This window comes from Taudactylus pleione, unplaced genomic scaffold (assembly GCF_031769625.1).
Source record: "Taudactylus pleione unplaced genomic scaffold, aTauple2 ptg000352l, whole genome shotgun sequence".
NCBI classification, from domain to species: domain Eukaryota; kingdom Metazoa; phylum Chordata; class Amphibia; order Anura; family Myobatrachidae; genus Taudactylus; species Taudactylus pleione.
The window spans coordinates 15638675-15657788 of NW_028284753.1; the positions used below are offsets into that span (position 1 = coordinate 15638675).

At 42.2% G+C, this 19114-nt stretch overlaps 1 protein-coding gene across 2 annotated transcripts in view; it reads left to right on the forward strand.

Moving 5' to 3' along the window:
- Nucleotides 1-19114, forward strand: part of DNAAF6 (dynein axonemal assembly factor 6) — a 179172-nt gene that overhangs the window by 107212 nt on the left and 52846 nt on the right. For both annotated transcript variants that reach the window (XM_088444298.1, XM_088444299.1), the window contains one exon: nt 14879-14981. In XM_088444298.1, coding sequence (XP_088300424.1) covers nt 14879-14981 — 103 coding nt within the window. The remainder of the gene's footprint in view (nt 1-14878; nt 14982-19114) is intronic.

A 19114-nucleotide genomic window follows, 5' to 3' on the forward strand; every position in this document is an offset into this window, starting at 1 on the left:
GAATTGGATGGGGTTGGGGTTATGTTCTGAGTGACCAGTGAAGCTAATTGAGGGTTAGATTGAGCATGAAATGCAGACTGTCTACTCGTTGTTTTGATTAGGGCTTGCCAGCCTCTTTCGAAGGATTGTCGGGCTAAATTAGACTTATGTTCCTCGTCTTCCTCTGAATCATCTATCGAGTGAACTGAAAAGCTCTCATCTGCAGTATCGCTATCCTCAATGGATAGTTGACTGTGGACTGTTAAATCTAAAAGATTAATGTCATTGTTCTGTTTTGCTGTAGTGGTATGTATTCTGGTCATAAATTGCTGATATGTTAAATCAAGTTTTTTATATAGTGGAGTGTGTGTTCCAGTTCTCCAACTGTCACTCTGCAATTTATGCTTGATTAGACAGGGCCTCCATTGAGGATAGCGATACTGCAGATGAGAGCTTTTCAGTTCACTCGATAGATGATTCAGAGGAAGACGAGGAACATAAGTCTAATTTAGCCCGACAATCCTTCGAAAGAGGCTGGCAAGCCCTAATCAAAACAACGAGTAGACAGTCTGCATGTCATGCTCAATCTAACCCTCAATTAGCTTCACTGGTCACTCAGAACATACCCCAGCCCCATCCAATTCTGAAGAGTCAAAATGGGGGGATTGTTTTTTAGAGATAGGGAACACCCCGACAACATTGAAAAGGAAGTTAGACGAACCAGACGAGGATGCCGGGGAGGGGAAAAAAAGCAAGCTAGAAACAACTTAGCATCCAATACCGAACAACCGATTGGCATTTTTAATCTTAGTGAACATACCTTAACTAGACCACAAATTTCGCTCCTCAACAAGGGTTTAAAATTTGCCCCGACTAATAAACTAGATAAGTTTCATACATACTTAGATGTTAAAAATTTCACGAGGAAATTAAGCCTCAATAAATATTTTTTGGGCAAAAACACAGATACACCCAGGATCACAAATGATTCCTTGGTTAAATTTAGACACACTGGGTTAAGACCAAAATCCACATTCAACCCCACCCATTTGAAAGGATGTTTCATCCAAACATTTGAAAAAGCAGTTCTTGATGACATCATGAAATTAGATCCCAAGGTAGGCTGCAACAGACCTAACCTGTCAAAAGAAGAATGGGAGGCTTTAAGATCACTAGAAAGGAACAAGGATATTGTTGTGAAGCCTGCCGATAAAGATGGGGGAATAGTCATCCTAAACAGGCGGGACTATGAAGAAGAGTCCTATTGGATTCTTAATGACACTACCACCTATCAGAGATTAAAGGGGGACCCCACAAGCACATTCCAAAAAGAACTTCAGGCACTTTTAAATATAGGTAAGACCCAAGGAATTCTCAATAAGCGCGAATATGACTTCCTCAATACACCTAATCCGGTAATCCCCGTTTTCTATTACTTGCCGAAAGTGCAGAAAAACACCACTCACCCCCCTGGAAGACCTATCACATCAGGGATCAACTCTATTACTTCCTCCCTCTCCCAATATATTGACAATTTTTTACAAAGTTACGTTCAAAAACAACCAGCCTACCTCCGAGACACGACGGAAGTGCTCCTTACATTACAGGAGATAGAGTGGAGTGATGATCTCTGCTTGATAACCAGCGATGTCACCTCACTCTATACTGTTATCAACCATGAGCAAGGTTTGTCCAGTATCAAACATTTTCTTTATCAAGATAGGGACATGGCTGAGGAACAGAAAGAGTTCATACTTGAGGGTATAGAACATATTCTAACACATAATTACATGTGGTTTGGTGGTGACTTCTACTTACAATGCAGAGGAACAGCGATGGGGACCAAGTTTGCCCTGAGCTACGCTAATCTCTTTATGAGTCACTGGGTAGACAATAACATCTGGTCTAATGCGGAGCTCGGGGCAAACTTGGTCCTCTGGAGACGATATATAGATGATGTGTTATGCATTTGGCGGGGTGATGAAACATCGTTACAACACTTCCTGACCTATATTAACGATAATGACAAAAACCTTAAGTTCACCTCAATGTACAGCAAGACAAGCATTATTTTTCTAGATTTTGAGATTTTCATTCATGATACCAGAATCCATACTAAGACCCACCATAAGGCAGTAGATGTCAACAGCTACATCCTGGCACAGAGCAATCACCACCCTAGCTGGATAAACGGGATCCCCAAAGGCCAATTTACCCGTCTGAGACGTAACTGTACCAAATTAGAAGATTATACCAAACAGGGTCTAGATTTGACACACAAATTTAAAGAGAAGAATTACAATATGAAGTCAGTAGAAGCTGCATTTAAAGAACTTGAAACTCGACCCAGAGAGCAATTACTAAAATACTGTGAGACAGAACCATCAACCACGACCAGTAAACATGATAAAGTCTACTTTGTAACTGAATATACAGGTGCTTCAAATAAAGTAAAAAGCATCCTCAGAAAACATTGGCATATCCTTCAGATGGATAATAGTTTGAAGACAATAGTGCAGGCCAAACTGGATGTGGTATTTAGAAAGTCCCCGATATAAAGATAAAAATAGTGCACAACCATCTTCAAGAAAATAACAGAGTAAGACAGAGGACAACTGAGGGGGACACTGTCAGAGATGGGTTCTATCATTGTGGTAGGTGCTCCAGTTGCAAATTACTGGGCTATACAAGCACTAAACCCATAAGCACAATAACATCTAATCAAACAAAGAAGGAATATAAGATCAGATGCACTGTGTCATGTGACAGTGATAACCTAATATATCTTCCTGGAGTGCCCATGTGGGCTTCAATATGTGGGATGCACCACAAGACCCCTTAAAATAAGGATCTATGAACATTGCAGAAGCATCCGCATAGGCTTTGAGAACCATAGTGTTTCCGAACACTTCAAATCTTTTCACCAGGGCAACCCTAAGGGGTTGAAATTCATGGGAATTGACAAAATAAATTACAACTGGCAGGGGAGGCAATAAAATAGACATCATAAATCGCGCAGAGAGCCGATGGATTTCTGAACTACAAACTCTACACTCGGAAGGTATCAATATAGATCCCTAATTTGTGATCATAATAAAAGACATGACTAAGCCCCACCGTTTTTCTAGAAATCCCGTAGTAAGAACTATATGTAACCCCCACCTCACCTATGTGCATAGTTACACATATAAATGCTCGTATTGGTTTATGTACATATGGGGTTATTATTAATTGGTCATTTATTCTAATATTTCAGTCTTTTACTTTCCAAGTTTTTCTTTTTTCTTTTTCTTTTCCTCTTTTATTCATTACATTTATTTCATATATCCCTTATGACCAATCGATGTGGATTAATTTACAATGGGGACTATTTAATTGGCTGATTGATTAATTGGTTAATTTATTAATTAATTAATTGGTTAATATCATTGTAAGTCTGCGATCTTTCCCACACATCCTTATCATTAACTCTAACATACCGGATCGATATCTCCACCAGGGGGCATGCTCCTAAAGCTCCATTGGTCTATAAGATATATTGCATTAACATATCTACTGACAATGCATCACATTTATATGGTTATGCATGTTCTTGGCTGCCAATATAACTCTCTGGCATACGATTCATATATCTCGTAGAACAAATCTCACCAAGATGGCTGCCATCAGTAATAAGGACAAAGAGGTAAGAGAGACTACTATACCACTCTCATCCACTATAATCAGACGGCATTAGAGTTATCGCGCTATCGCGCACATTAGGTATAACATTAGTCCCACCCAAGAATGGCCGCCACCGCTAATGAGGAAAATGAAGCAGGAGAAAGTCCTGCAAAACTTTCACCCACTGGTATCAGACGGCAGCGCGGACATCACGCTGCCGCATACTCAAACTGTAAACAGAGGATAGACACTAGGGGATACCCCTGATCAACCACCGCTTACTATGAGTGTGCGCGCGCACCCGGAAGTATTCACCCGGAAGTGCAGCGCTACCACAGCTGGGGATGTATGGCTAATCACAGTTAGTATATAAGAAGAGAGAGATACACCAAAGGACATTTGCCCTTGAAGAAGTCTGTAAATGAGATGAAACGCGTTGGGACATCATTACCATACTTATGTACTTTTAATTGCAATCCCTGTTTGAAGGGTATTTCTGTCCAAATACTGTTTAATAAACAGTTTTATTTTCTATTAAGTCCAGTATATTTAGTCTTCATTACCCACTATAGGCCACCCACTGATACTCGCATACAGCATTTGCATACGCATGTACGTGCAGGACCAGCAGGCATCATGGCCAGGTAAGCAATTATTCCTCACCTATGACACTGCATTCTAGTGTACCTGTCACTCTGATACTGCGTTCCTTTTCTGAGGTGGTGTGAGCAGTGGAGGAGGAGGCCATTTGTATCCAAATCCTGGACAAAGCCCATTTGTTTTCATGCAACATTCTGCCAACAGTTCTTGCATAACTGATTTAATCTACCATTGATAAAGTCAACACCCGGCCGACAGTTTTTGCCCACCTGGATATTGATCTTTCATTGGACTCACATTGTATACTGACTCTTAGAAGGTTTTCGTTAACCACTCCCCATCATATAGACCTATTTGTGTCTCAGGGGACTTATGTCCTGAACACCCGGCCTCAAGTTTTTGCATACCAGCTTGTATTTTCTAAATATTTTCTATTGTGACTGTTCATATATATACACACACGGGTCCTGAGCATCTGGGTTCAAGACCATACACTATTGTATCTCCTTTAACACCATGGAGCGCTTTTTCAATTTATTTAATTATCTAAGGAAGTGGGGATACTTCTTAAAAAGATCTGCTAGTGGCGTTACACCCCTGCCCCTCCTATGAGCGCCGGCTGCCTCTGTCTGCTCTTATTGATGATATATGTTCTATATCCCATCGCCTGTCAGAATTCTGGTTCTTGCATCGCGACCGCCGGCATCCCGAAGGTAAGTAACAGGGTTGGGGCGAGGGACAGAGTTAAGGTTAAATAAAGCCCAAGCATTGTGCTCTACAGAATGGATAGTTACAAACTATTTTGAATCACGGCGGCCTAGAGTAACAGCATTGGTTTCATGGCACCCCTAAGCCAAACGTTTGTCATTGAGAAATTCAGAAACAAATGTAATAAAGTAATAAAGTGAAGTATATTGTGCTTACCTGTCATCCTTTGGTTCAGTTATGTCAGGGCTTGACAAATTTTTCGAAAATCTAGGACCCAGGATGAAAGTGTAGGAGCCAGTTCACTGTCCCCCCAAAAAAATTACAGGAGTGATTGAGGAGCACAGCTCTGTATGTTATGCAACTGTTATACACACTATACTAGTCTATAAAATGGTCACAGTTGAATGGATATAGTAACATGGAGGCCTCCTCACCTGCTCTGCACAGCTCCCCTGCTCCACCCCCCACCCTCCAGTAATAACGGACCACATTTCATATAAAACAATGGTGCCAGAAAGTACCTTCGTGGTCACACCACTATCCCTCTGATGCTGCTCCGCAATCCCTGGCCACGCATAGACCCTATTACCGGGAAGCTCTATGCAGCCAGAGATAGGAGACAGTAGACAGCCGGGATGTACAGGAGGAACAGCATAGACTGAGACAGACACCATGGGTCAGAGCAGGACAGGAGGAGCCAGCGCAGGATGGGACAGACAGGAGGAGTCAGCGCAGGCCAGGACGGACAGAGGCACAGCAGTCACTGCAGACGACACTCATCACATGCACCCATGCGCATGAAATGAATGCCACAATACTATAGGCACAAATCTCCGTGGGGGCTGATGAGGATTTGATTCCTCCCTCACTGCAAAATCTGGTAGCCAGGCAGCAAAATCTGCTAGCCATGGCGACCTGGCCCCTGGGATTTGTCAAGCCCTGCATTATGTGGTGTTGGACAGGTTTGAGCTTCTGTTTGCCTACATATTTACATTACATTGACCATAAATAATTTGACTTGGTGCTGGACCACCAACCTGAGGCACCCCTGAAAGTGTTGTGAGGCACCTCAGGGTGCCATGGCGCACAGTTTGGGAACCACTGGGTTACACTATTGTTTCCTTATTTCTCTCACTGGGGGCGATTCGAGGTCGCGGAGCTATTCAGTTCACCGACGTAAGTGCTTCTACTCGGACTTAACAGCACGCTGTTAAGTCCACCTAGAAGCACTTAAAGCTGTGAGAATGCCGCCTTAGGTGCGACGTAAACAGCCTGCAGTCGCGAGAACCCTGCATTTCCGACTTAAGTTCTGGCTGGGAAGCTGTTAGCGCTGCGCTATGCTGTAAAACAGCATCGCAGCCGGTCTTGAGTCGCTTTCTACTTTCACCTCAGGAGGGTGTGCGAGCTGAAGTCTTCTTAGTAGTCTTAATATTGAGGTCAATTGAATATTCAACATCGCAATCAATTCCCCCCACTGTTTTACACTATGTTGGGACCCTGAAACCATAAGGTAGGACCTAAAATTTAATAAATTATGAGTCCCTGGGACTCGCATGCTGCAATTTTTGTGTCGGTGTGATCGCTCTTTGTATATATAAATAGAAAGATATATGTTTGTGTGTGTGTTGGTATATATATATATATATATATATATATATATATATACACACAGTATATATTTTTTCATATTAAATTTTTATTAATTTTAACCACAAATAAAAATATATAACAATACACACAATAAAATAAAATAACAATAGAATAATATAAACAGGATAGGGACAGGAAAAAAATTGGCTCTAGAGCCAGGATACTTCAACATATATAAACAAAATTATCAATGAAATACTGTAAACATACCGAATAATCTACAAATAAACAATACAAACATATATCAAACATCATACAGACATGAAGTAAAACTCCCATCATTTAGAATCTGATACGGGCAAAATAAGGCTAGTAATGCCTCGAATGTGCCGAGACTCTGCTCGATATTCATTCCAGCTGGACCATGTCATTAATGGATTAATGGATAATTGCCCAAATGAAATCACCTGTAGTCACATCAAAATCCACAGACATGAATCGCTAAATATAGTCTACAAATCACAGCAGTAGACAATGCCTCTTAGTCCTCCTACCTTGCAATGCAAAGCCCCATGACACAGGGTTCCATCCTGTAAGTCCCGCTGAGCCATCGGGGCAGCGTGCGTTCCACCTCCTCAACTTCCTGTCAGTGGAACGCACAGCTCCCCGTCACCTAGACAACTAATGACCACATCCTGTACTCGCGCCCGGTGACAGGCAAAACCCGTCACCTGCGCGTGTACCCACTGTGGTATATTGTTCGACTCATTCCCATTGGCTGCCACTATCAGGACTCTATGAGTACCAAACAAAATTAGTATGAAAAAACAAACTCATGTAATCACTGTCTTTGTCAACTGACCAGACAGTGCTAGCTCATACTAAACATATAGTATAGACATCTCCTGTATATCGACATGTCAAAACAAGGTGATTCATTTGAGCAATCAGTTAGCAGTATCAGCATAGAGATCACATATCCACAAAAATGACAACATATCCAAAAAAAATATACATATATCAAAAGAATATACCTGTATCAAAAAAAATTATATCTAAAAATAAATATACCTTTTTACCTGGTCACAGACTAATAGAGAAAAATATTACTTTTAATAATGGTGCACCCCATTGATGTTCAATTAAGGAAAACTCAGAAATGTATGACATCATTCAGTCCACGGGGGAAATGTAGTACCCAATTTATGTGTCCACATGGTTTCCTTCTGTAGCAATAATTTTGCCCTATCGCCACCCCTTTTCAAAGGGGGTACACAAACGATCAGCATGCATTTAAGGGAAGCCAAAGAATGATGGGCCTCAAAGAAATGCCTGGCCACTGGTTTATCCGAGACCCCATTGGATAGGGCCGCTCTGATAGACGATCTGTGATTCGCCATCCTCACGGAATGGCCGATTAGTCTTGCCCACATAGTATAACGAACTAAGGGCATATCAGTATGTATACCACATGGTCAGAAGTGCAAGTCAATCGATGTTGTATTAGTATCTTGCGCCCTGTGTGAGGATGACGAAAAATTATCCCACAGACATGCTTCTACATGTTGTGCAATTAATGCAACGGAAGCAACCTGACTTAAGTTGCTGTAACCAACCTGGGCATCTCGAGGGCCATCAAGTTCAAGTCTCATCAACATCCTTCAAATTACGACTGCGTTTGAAGCTTATCAGCGGTCTCTTAGGCAATCGTTCCCTCAATCCAGGGTTTGAAGCAACCACATGCCAGTGTTTGTATATCGCACTGCGCACCGCTGGTCCTGCGGTGTCAAAGGTAGAGTCTCTTAACGGGATTTACTGGTGTCTCAGTTTCTACGGGTACTCCGAAACAATTCAGATCCAGTGACAATGGAAATACAACTAAAGGAGATGTATGAAAGATTTATTGAGGGGATATGAAGATAAAACCACTGATATCTGTCTCAACAAGGCGAAATGGATCTTTCTAAATGGAAACATTCGAAAACAGTGTGATTCAATTCCCTTCATTATCACCACTACTTTTGACACTGCAGGACCAGCGGTGCGCAGTGTGATATACAAACACTGGCATGTGTTGCTTCAGACCCTGGATTGAGGGAACTATTGCCTAAGAGACCGCTGATAAGCTTCATGGCCCTCGAGATGCCCAGAGTTGGTTACAACAACTTAAACCAGGTTGCTTCCATTGCATTAATTGCACAATATGTAGGAGCATGTCTGTGGGACAATTTTTCATCATCATCACACAGGGCGCAAGATACTAATACAACATCGATTGACTTGCACTTCTGACCATGTGGTATACATACTGATATGCCCCTGTTCGTTATACTATGTGGGCAAGACGATTCGGCCATTCCGTGAGAGGATGGCGAATCACAGATTGTCTATCAGAGCGGCCCTATCCAATGGGGTCTCGGATAAACCAGTGGCCAGGCATTTCTTTGATGCCTATCACTCTTTGGCTTCCTTAAATGCATGCTGATCGATTGTGTACCCCCTTTGAAACAAAAATTATTGCTACAGAAGGAAGCCATGTGGACACATAAATTGGTACTACATTTCCCTGTGTACTGAATGATGCCATACATTTCGGAGTTTTCCTTAATTGAACATCAATGGGGTGCACCATCATTAAAATTAATATTTTTACGAATTTTGATCTTTTTCTTCATTTTTTATAATTTTTTTATTTTTATTGTTATTTTTTCTTTTAGCTTTTTCTATTAGCCTGTGACCAGGTAAAAAGGTATATTTATTTTTAGATATAATTTTTTTGATATATGTATATTTTTTTGGATATGTTGTCATTTTTGTGGATATGTGATTTCTATGCTGATACTGCTAACTGATTGCTCGAATGAATCACCTTGTCTTGACATGTCGATATACAGGAGATGTCTATACTATATGTTTAGTATGAGCTAGCACTGTCTGGTCAGTTGACACAGACAGTGATTACATGAGCTTGTTTTTTCATACTCTTTCGTTTTTTACTCATAGAGTCCCAATAGTGGTAGCCAATGGGGAATGAGTCGAACAATATACCACAGTGGGTACACGCTCAGTTGACTGGTTTTGCCTGTCACTGGGCGCGAGTACAGGATGTGGTCATTAGTTGTCTAGGTGACGGGGAGCTGTGCGTTCCACTGACAGGAAGGTTGAGGGCGGTGGAACGCACCCTGCCCCGATGGCTCAGCGGGACTTACAGGACGGAGCCCTGTGTCATGGGGCTTTGCATTGCAAGGTAGGAGGACTAAGAGGCATGTCCACTGCTGTGATTGTAGACTATATTTAGCGATTGAGGTCTGTGGATTTTGATGTGTCTACAGGTGATTCATCTGGGCAATTAGGGGGTGGGACTCAGTTTGTGGGTGGGTATATAACAGTGTGCAGGTCATTTTTGAATTGTATCTTGACAAAGGTCCAAGCACAGGACCGAAACGTCGATGCTGCTATTTATCAATTTGGACATGAATAAATATCTTTTTGTATGAAGACTGGTGAGTGCACCCCTGGATTTGTTTTATTTATATATATATATTTTTATATAAAATATAGCCACACACAACAAAAAGCGGCACTCCCAGACCAACATTACTTTGAGAAAAAAATAGTGCTTTTACACACAGGTGTGTCCTGAGGAAGGGGTAGTAACCCCGAAACGTTGCACAGTAAAAGCACAATTTTTTCTCAAAGTAATGTTGGTCTGGGAGTGCCGCTTTTTGTCGTGTGTGGTTATATGGAGGGGCTAATCACCCAAGGTGAGCACCCCAGCAAGTATTCACAAGCTCAACCATCAAGTGAGTGCCAGTAATCTGTTCTCTCTCTCTCTCTCTCTCTCTATATATAAAATATTGCACTCCCCGAACATAAACAGTTATATATGTATTCATATATAAATACATAGATCTATATCTCAAGATCTATTTCGCAGGAAAATTCAACTATATATTAAGCACTAATTGGGCAGCTTATCTTGACTCATGAAGTTGCAGTATACATGTCAACCCAGTAGATGGCACACCAAGACAAATACTACATATAATTGAGTCGCTGCTCATGTTACTTGCAACCTTTCAGTGGCTTGCTCACAAATTAGTAGCCCCAAGCATCTTTTTGTGTTAATCCCTGAAGGAGAAACTACAAATATTGTTTACAAAGACATCTTGTTATCAATGTCTACAATATAAAATATACATCACAATATTAGGTGCCACTACTGTCTTTGTAAACTTAGTTCCGCTGAGCAATAACAGACATCCACGCAAGCGAAGCTGCGGGCAAACGCTAGTATAATTATAAAAATGCAATATTCATAATAATCATATATGGCCTGATTCAGAGCCGGACGCAATTAGCGCTCGCTCGTCCAGAAAATAGGGGTGGCTATTCAAATGAACCGTTCGCTGTTTGCGGTCTGTTCAAGCCTCTAGGTCTGAACGAGCGAACTAAACTTGCGGACGTTTTTTGGGAAACTACGCCCCCTGGCCGCTCGCATCCTACGTCATGTCCGCTATTTATTAGATTAATCGAGTACATCGACCAGGGTATGAACTGCTCGCTATTCTTGGGGTTGGTTTTTGCTACCACAATTTTGCGAGCATTTCTGGCTATTAAATAACCCAGTGACGTGGTCAATGACTGCTGCTGTTTTAATTATGCACACCCATAAAACGCCTGTTTTTGACCTTTAAGCACGCCTGCGGTCGGATCTCCACTCCCCATTTTCAAGCACCTTCCCCTGTTACCACCCTCATACGCCTCATTCTGTCACTCAAATTATCAGGCATTCGCTATTTGCGAGCACATGAATTTCGGCCGCACTGACTGGTTCGCGCATGCGTATAACGATCCGTACGCATGCGCAGTTGGGCAAACATCGCTCGGAGCGAACGAGCGGCCGCTTACGAGTGGCTCTGAATCAGGCCCATATACAGCAAGTTGCCCTCTCTTTATTGTATGTTTTTTTTTAGATCAAATTAGAGATAGATCCAACTGTACTTAGGACTTGTTGGAAAGAAGGTCAACTACAGTACCTGCTGAAAAAGTTGTACGTTCTGCAGAGGCGGAATATTATTGTTAAAGGGGCCTATCCATTAGCAGATCTTTCTGAAAGACAAAAGATTTATCTTTTGAAAATTCCTTGGGCTGCTGTGACAGATATCTGTGATGTACATGACAGATTTTTGCAAACGACGAATGATATTGTAAGACATCATTCTGGGAGTGGATTTTTTTTTATGTTTCTATTCATTTTCATTAAAAAAATCGTTCGTCCGTCGTATACCGCGACAGATATTTCTAATATCTGTTAGCGATAAACGATAATTGACCAACATGTTGGAGAGACAAAAGACCAAATTTGTCGGCCTCGGAAGTGCGCATTTTTATCGTTCAGAGCCTATCCATTAGCAGATAAATTGAACGACTGAACAATAAATCGTTCATCGTTCAAATTTATCTGCTAATGGATAGGCCCCTTTAGGGTGCTGATGTGTCTCCAAGATTAGACACATAAAAGGAACAGTGATGTCTTTCAAGCTATCTCACATAATCCGCAGCTTGCCTAGTTTTGCCCATATTTGACAGGCTTCCCTCTATCCAAAGCCCACCACTATGTTTCAGGCAATTTCAACCAGTTATGACCTCTATCTACAGACCATTGCAATGTTTGATTAACTCAAGGATTTTGTGCTTGTTTACATAACATAGAGGATGCAGAAGAAAACTTGTACGTGTCTTTAAACAACTGCATATGTGCTGAATAGTGTCTCAAAATAAATATTTTACCAAGTGGTAAGAAGCTTTGCACAGTAAACTCACTGCAGTGGTGCAAACAAAGGTTAGCTTAATACCAACCACAATATGACCATGATTATTAGAGCTGTTTTGTCATTTTCTTTCTGCAGTATGGTGCCTGTACAGGTAATATTTATTGAAATAGCATGCCTATACTGCAAAGAAGCTCACATATTTGAGCCGAGTGCTTTCTGATAGGCAGCTCTTCAGGTTCTCCACTTTCCATAGAGAAGTACCATATCAGTGGAGCTTCCTCAGGATTGTTCTGCACACTCTCTGTTCTTGGAGAGGAGGTGCACACTATGGCAGAGGCGGACATCAGGAAGGTAAGTTTTCACGCCTTCAGCGCACTCTATTTACAGAAGGATTGTTGCAAGGATACCACTTTACCCCACCTTACTCCTCCAGTCACCATTAACTACAAGATTCTGCAAACCAGACACTTTTCTTGAGTGATCTCGGACATCTGTACGCTTTCCTATCTGAGGGGCAGATGCACACCGAAAGGCCTGATCCTGCTTCTCAACAGTCTACACCAAAGTGATTTGGGTGAGTGCTTAGGCAACGACAAACAATAGTGAGGGTATAGTACTAAATCTCTGGTAGAGGATTTTATCCAAGGATATGTCGGGAGAGAAGGCTAACTATGTCTTACTCCATGTTCTCCCAAGACACGGCACAATAAGATACCTAAATGAGCTTCAAGTAGCACAATTTTTGGGGGGATGGACTTTGTGGTTCAGTGACCACATAGCCTATGTTCACCACAATATGACTATTTTTAAACCATTCAGGGTGCATTTGTAGGCACAATTCTAGCAATGTAATAAGAAGTACAAATGTAATAAGTTCAATTATGCCAGTTCTAATGTCCCATTACTGCCATGACTTTGTAAAATTGGACAACTACCTACTCAATACATTTCAGTAGCCCCCGAAGGTCTTCCCCTTGCACCTGGACAAACAATGATGCCATGCACGGGGAGGCAAATATATGTTTTTCATGCAGTATAAATGCATGTAGCCCACAAATACTGGACTGCTTGGTTTAACACTGCAATTTAGAGTTCAGATAGGACACACTCTTCCAACTCTAAATCTCTCTGCACATTTTAATCCGCCAAACATGTAGTTCAACATGGTATCACCAAGGTGCAAATTTGATCCTATTTGTGTGCTTTGCTCCCAACTCTGAATTATCCCCGATGGAACATGTCTCTTTAGCCACCCCCCAGTTACTGCCCCCTTCACTGTCCGGGAACATGTCTGCTACCATGCATCTAAATTTTGTCTGCAACGCTGTACAAACAAAACCGTAACACATGCGCAGAGAAAATTTTTTGCTCCACTGCGTCCGACAGCGCTGCTGCTTAGGTCCTTAGGGCCTGATTCAGAGATGGACACAAATCCTGTCGCGACTGAGTCTTTGTACGCAGTGACTTTGGAAAAAATATGCAAATGTTACAGCCGCCAGGATTTGCTTTGAGACGCCCACCGGTGGCTTCACAAATCCAACTGCGTGTGTACAAAGATGCAGCCTCATATGCAGTTGATTATCGCAGTTTTGAGTAAACCTTTAATTACTCAGAGTGGCCTTCTGAACTGAGACGCTAGAGACTTCCCAACTGCGTACGGGATCGCAGTCACAGGCTGAGAAACGCTCCAAAAACAGTTGCGACATCCCTGAGTTTCAGGGGCACATTGGGGGCAGTGTTAAGCGTAACGCACCGCAACGGAAAAAAAACAATTGCTGCATTTCTGCCATCGATTGCTGAGAAACACAGGCCCTCCGCCATAGATAGCAAAACCATTGACAATCAGTGGCAAAGTTTCTGCTTAAAATTACATTTTTAGGGCTTGATTATGAGTCTTCTTGTGGGCGTGTTGTGGGCGTGTTGATGAAAGTGATTGTGTGCACAGAACATCAACCTTTCACATAGGCGGCCATATACGGATGGTGAAATTGCACCTGACATAAGGCTGGTGCAAGTTTCTATAGTGCGACTAATGGTGCGTCTAAAGGCACACCGATCAGTATTTCAGCGCCTATGGACGCTGACGGTTTGCATCTCAGTCCATGCACATTGGTATGCATGGGTGTACACCGGGCACAGTCGCAGATGGGCGACCATCAATATAAGCGGACGCGTCCCCGTCCACCTTTAAATTGGCCCAATTGGTTTGTTACTTTAACCCTGACATCATTGTCCCTTGTGCTCTTGTGGTAGTGAAATCAGAATGAATGTTCCAGGGGTTCAATGAATGATGTTCCTGTTCTGATAGTATTGTACAATCTAAAGTTTAGGAATAATTCAGCATACAACCAGTCCTATCAGAAAATGGAGTATGCATAGCAAAGCATGTGTAAAGATATTTGCTGTAGTTTATAAATAGGAAATATAATGTCTGTTGTAAATACATGCTATGCAGGCTGGTCCCCACAGAAATAACTTTTTGGAACTTGACCTTACCTCTCTTTTATTAGTTTTATTTTCCTTTTCTTTTTTTCATTCTTCTCATCAATCTATGGCTGTAGTTTGGACATGGAAAAAGGTCTGGATGAATTCTCTCCTGCATCATCTATTGAAGCATTGTGTGCCCTGCTTAACAACTCTGTGGTGGAGGAGGAGGACAATCAAGTACGTATACGGATTGCTGGAGGGTGTTGAGGAAATATCAAAATGATGTAGTTTAATATAAAAGTATTGGCACAAGGCAAGGGTCATGGAAAATGTCAGCCAAAAATTGCAGCTGTTATCTAAACTAGAGCTGAACACCTATAGCAGGGTGGGTTCCCTACTTACAAATTGTTTGTACCAACTGCATCTCCATTGTGTTGGCGCAGTAGTGTAGAGCGGTGCCTGTATGGTAATGTCGCGGCTAATAGGTGTCCTATTGAGACACCCACCGGCAATAGCGTGCATATGCTGATGTGCGTAGAAAGACGCACTATTGGTAGATCTACCTGCTGCACCATAGGACACTGCACCTGGATATGGCAGGTGCAGAATGTCTGTGAGTCTATGGCCACCGGTGTCAGTGAAACTGTATCTTTAGACGCAGCCCCTGACACCAACGCGCCCTCTGCTGCCCAGAAACTCCCATATTCATGCAATTTTGATATGCTTCCCCTAGCGGTAACCATCAGGATGTATGCACAATGCTTCTCAGACGTACTGTAAATGCGTCCCATTGGTTACTGCTAAAGTAAAAGTAAAACATTGGGCGCTCGCATCTAGCACCGACCTCTAAATCAGGAGCTGTGCATCAAGGGGGAAACTGGTCTGAACTAACATGAGGATGAAACATGAAACTATGGGCCTGATTCAGAGCTGCTCACAAAAAGCGAGCGCTCGCTCTGAATCAGGGCGACTGCTTTGTTTTAAAAAACCCAGCCTCCTGGCTGCTCGCTAAGCTGTGGGTGACCACCCACAGCTTTAGCGAGCGGCCAGGTGATGGTCGCGGTGGTCACGACCATCGCGACCATCGGGCTTGCGACGAGACCCTTGTGGTAGGGTTTCGTCTGCCGAAAGCCCCAGTGAGCTTCCTGCTCTAATAGAACAGGAAGCTCACTACTGACATCACTCGTGATGTCAGTAGAGCCGCCCACAATCGGCAGGCGTTCCTTCAGGAACGCCTCCGTTTGGCCAGCCACCCCCCTCCCCGCCTACAAAACGGGGCGAGCTGTCGATCAACATCGACAGCCGCCCTGTTTGTAGCGAGCCCCGGAGCGAGAGAATTTCTCTCTCGCTCCGGGTCTTGCGCACGCGCATTGACGTATAATAAAATCAATATCTATGTCAGCAATATCTATGTCTGAGTCTTAAGCCAACTTTAAGACGGAAGTACTATTTCATGTGTCAGGAGTTATTATAGTGAGTTGTGTTTCCAGCACAGTGTTTTTAATTAAGGGATTTTTTTCCTAGCATTTTGGAATAGTGTTTAACTTAAAAAAATATAACTTTGTAACTTTGTGTAAGAAAATGTTTAGTTATACATGTTTTTACATTAAGACAGTTAGTGTTACATACATTCAAGACCTAAAGCCAACTGTAAAATATGGCTTTGATTCTACTTTTCTGTCATTCTATATATATATATATCACAAATAAACAATGAAATTGTTGTTTGGACGTTATACCTATTTATGCATAAAAAATGAACTGTGTTGCATTATGTCTTTGATCTGTAAATTATACCTTTTATTGTCAAAATGTGTACAAAATTTGCAGTGGCGTTCCCATGGTATGTCATTATTCCAATCCTGAACAGTTATCGGTCTATCAGGTCATATGTGCCTTGACAAACCATTTAATTAATAGGACACGCAATTTCAGTTTTGTATTGTGGTCTTCTGTATAGAAGGACTATGGGCCATATTCAAAACGAGGCGAAAAGCCCTTTTTCGCCTGTTTTTTTGAGAATATTTTGCCTAAAAAATTTCGCCAAATTCAATTCCAGAACAATTTCGCCTAAGCGGAAACTCGATGCATTGAATTCTCCAAAAAAGATTCTCCAATCAATTGCAGGAGAAAAGAAGTGCAAAATCTTTATTTTGGGGTGCAAATATGGAGAAACGACTAAGAACACCCCAAAAAACATGTCATTTTTGGGGTAAAAATGCAAAAAGTGGGGGGATAAACATAAAAAGTAGCGAAATAGTCTTCTTGGGGGTCCACAAGGATAGGTCAGGTGTTTTTGGGATTGCAGGTGCATGCAGCAGGTGGATTTTTCACGTTTTTTAAAAGTTCACTTTAGAGACATAAAAATATGCTAGCACCCATTTTCAAGTACCCCAAATTTGACTGGAATACTTATTTTCACCAAAAAATACTGCTTAATGCCATTCTTCACCACTTTTACATAGACGCTAATAGCAAGCAATTTACACCACTTAAGTACGCAAAATAGTTTTATTAGGGCTATTAGTACACATCTATATTGATTTCTTATGTTTGTGCATCTTTTACTGGGGTACAGACTGATTTCCCCAATTCTTTCAGTACTTTTCGCCTGTTCCGCATTCGCCTAATTCCGTTTTCGCCTGTTTTGCAATTGAATTAGGCGAAAAGCGGGGACGCACATGAAATGATTTTACCTCAGAAACAGGCGAATGAGGCGAAAAGTCGGACAGGCGAAGATGTTCCGACTTTTCCTATCTAATTGAATACCTCTCTATATGGTAAAATGCACTGGCTTTATAGGCAAAGTTATACAGGGAGAACATTGGGATGATTCATAAACGGGCATCCATGCATAGTTATATAAATGAAACTGATCATCTGGCAGAAAACAGATAAAAAAAGTCTAAAGAGTAGAGATAACTTCCTGGATATGAATAAATAGAAAATAAAAAACCCTAAGAACCACAATATTTCTAACTAGCTGATGTGCCTGGTTTCACCCGGGTAGACTTTAGATATTTACTATTTCCATTTCCTTCATCCCATTTTAACTTAACTTTTATATGCTTCATTCATTTTATGCCTCTGGGGTATTGTTCATGTCGAGACCTTGAGACGATGCTGCTCTGTCCACCTTGGGGTGACCTTGCTGGTACCAGGCCACCGCATCTCTGTTCACCTCCGTTTTATTTTGTTGGTACATGACCACCGCAGCACCGTGCACTACAGGATTACGCTGAGTATATTTCCTTGGTGCATTCTGAAGTTGCTTCCTCCTTTTGTGTCCGTGTATCTGGCACAATGTTTGGCAGTAGCCTTCTTGGGTATAGGAAGAGATGATGCCTGTGACAGGTGTGAGGCAGAGTCGGGCTTCAGAATTGGTGGTGTGGTGGACACCTATTGAGGTTCACGTGGCAGGTACGCATCGCAGTGTGTGAGGCGGAGTTGGGCTTCGGAATTGGTGGTGTGGTGGACACCTATTGAGGTTCAAGTGGCAGGTACGCATCGCAGTGACCCTTAAAGAGGTTCTGCTTAAAGCGCAGCCTCCTCACGGGAAAATGTTCAGCACCAAAACTCTCATAGAGCTCACCATTGCAGTAAACCTAAAAGATGAACTCGAACAGTTGCCCAGCCGCCACCAGTTCGCATAAAGGGTTGTGACATGTAAAGGAGGTACTCAGCGGAGGTGGTGTAGTTGTCCCCCTCACTGTCATGGGACTTGATGGAGAAGTCCTCCCAGTTATCCACCATGTATCTCATGATTAGTTCACTCACCTCCCTAGCCTCTAGCTGAGTGCCATACATGTGATAGGAGTGGGACCAGAACAGGCAGGCTCAGTCTCCTGTTATGGGGACACTGGTGAGGCACCATCTCTCCATTAACAATCAAAAACTCAATTGCCATGTTTGAAATCCAAATCGCTAATCAAGTGAAGGATGGTATTACAATCCAAATTAAGGTAAGTTTTCAATATCCAAATACAAAATCAAGTGAATTTTCTAAAAAGAAAAAACCTAGTCAAAGTGTTAAGTCCTTATCAGTGGCGGCTCCAGAGGTGGGGCTGCAGCGCAGTCCAGGAGTATATTTACTAAGGTGCAGGTTTTTACAAGTAGAGATGGTGCCCATAGCACCCAATAAGTCACATTTTAGTCTCTCTTTTTTGCTTTGTTTAGTCAAGACTTATGCTGGCCATAAACGCTACAATTATCGGGGCGATCCGCCTGATATCGGCGGATCGCTCCGATAATTGTAGCGTGTGTGCGGGAAACCGAGGGTTAAATATTGCTTGGTCGGGCATGCTGGATTGTCCAGCATGCCCGTCCGATGCGATATTTACACGGTAAACTGTCAGCCGCATCGGGCAGTG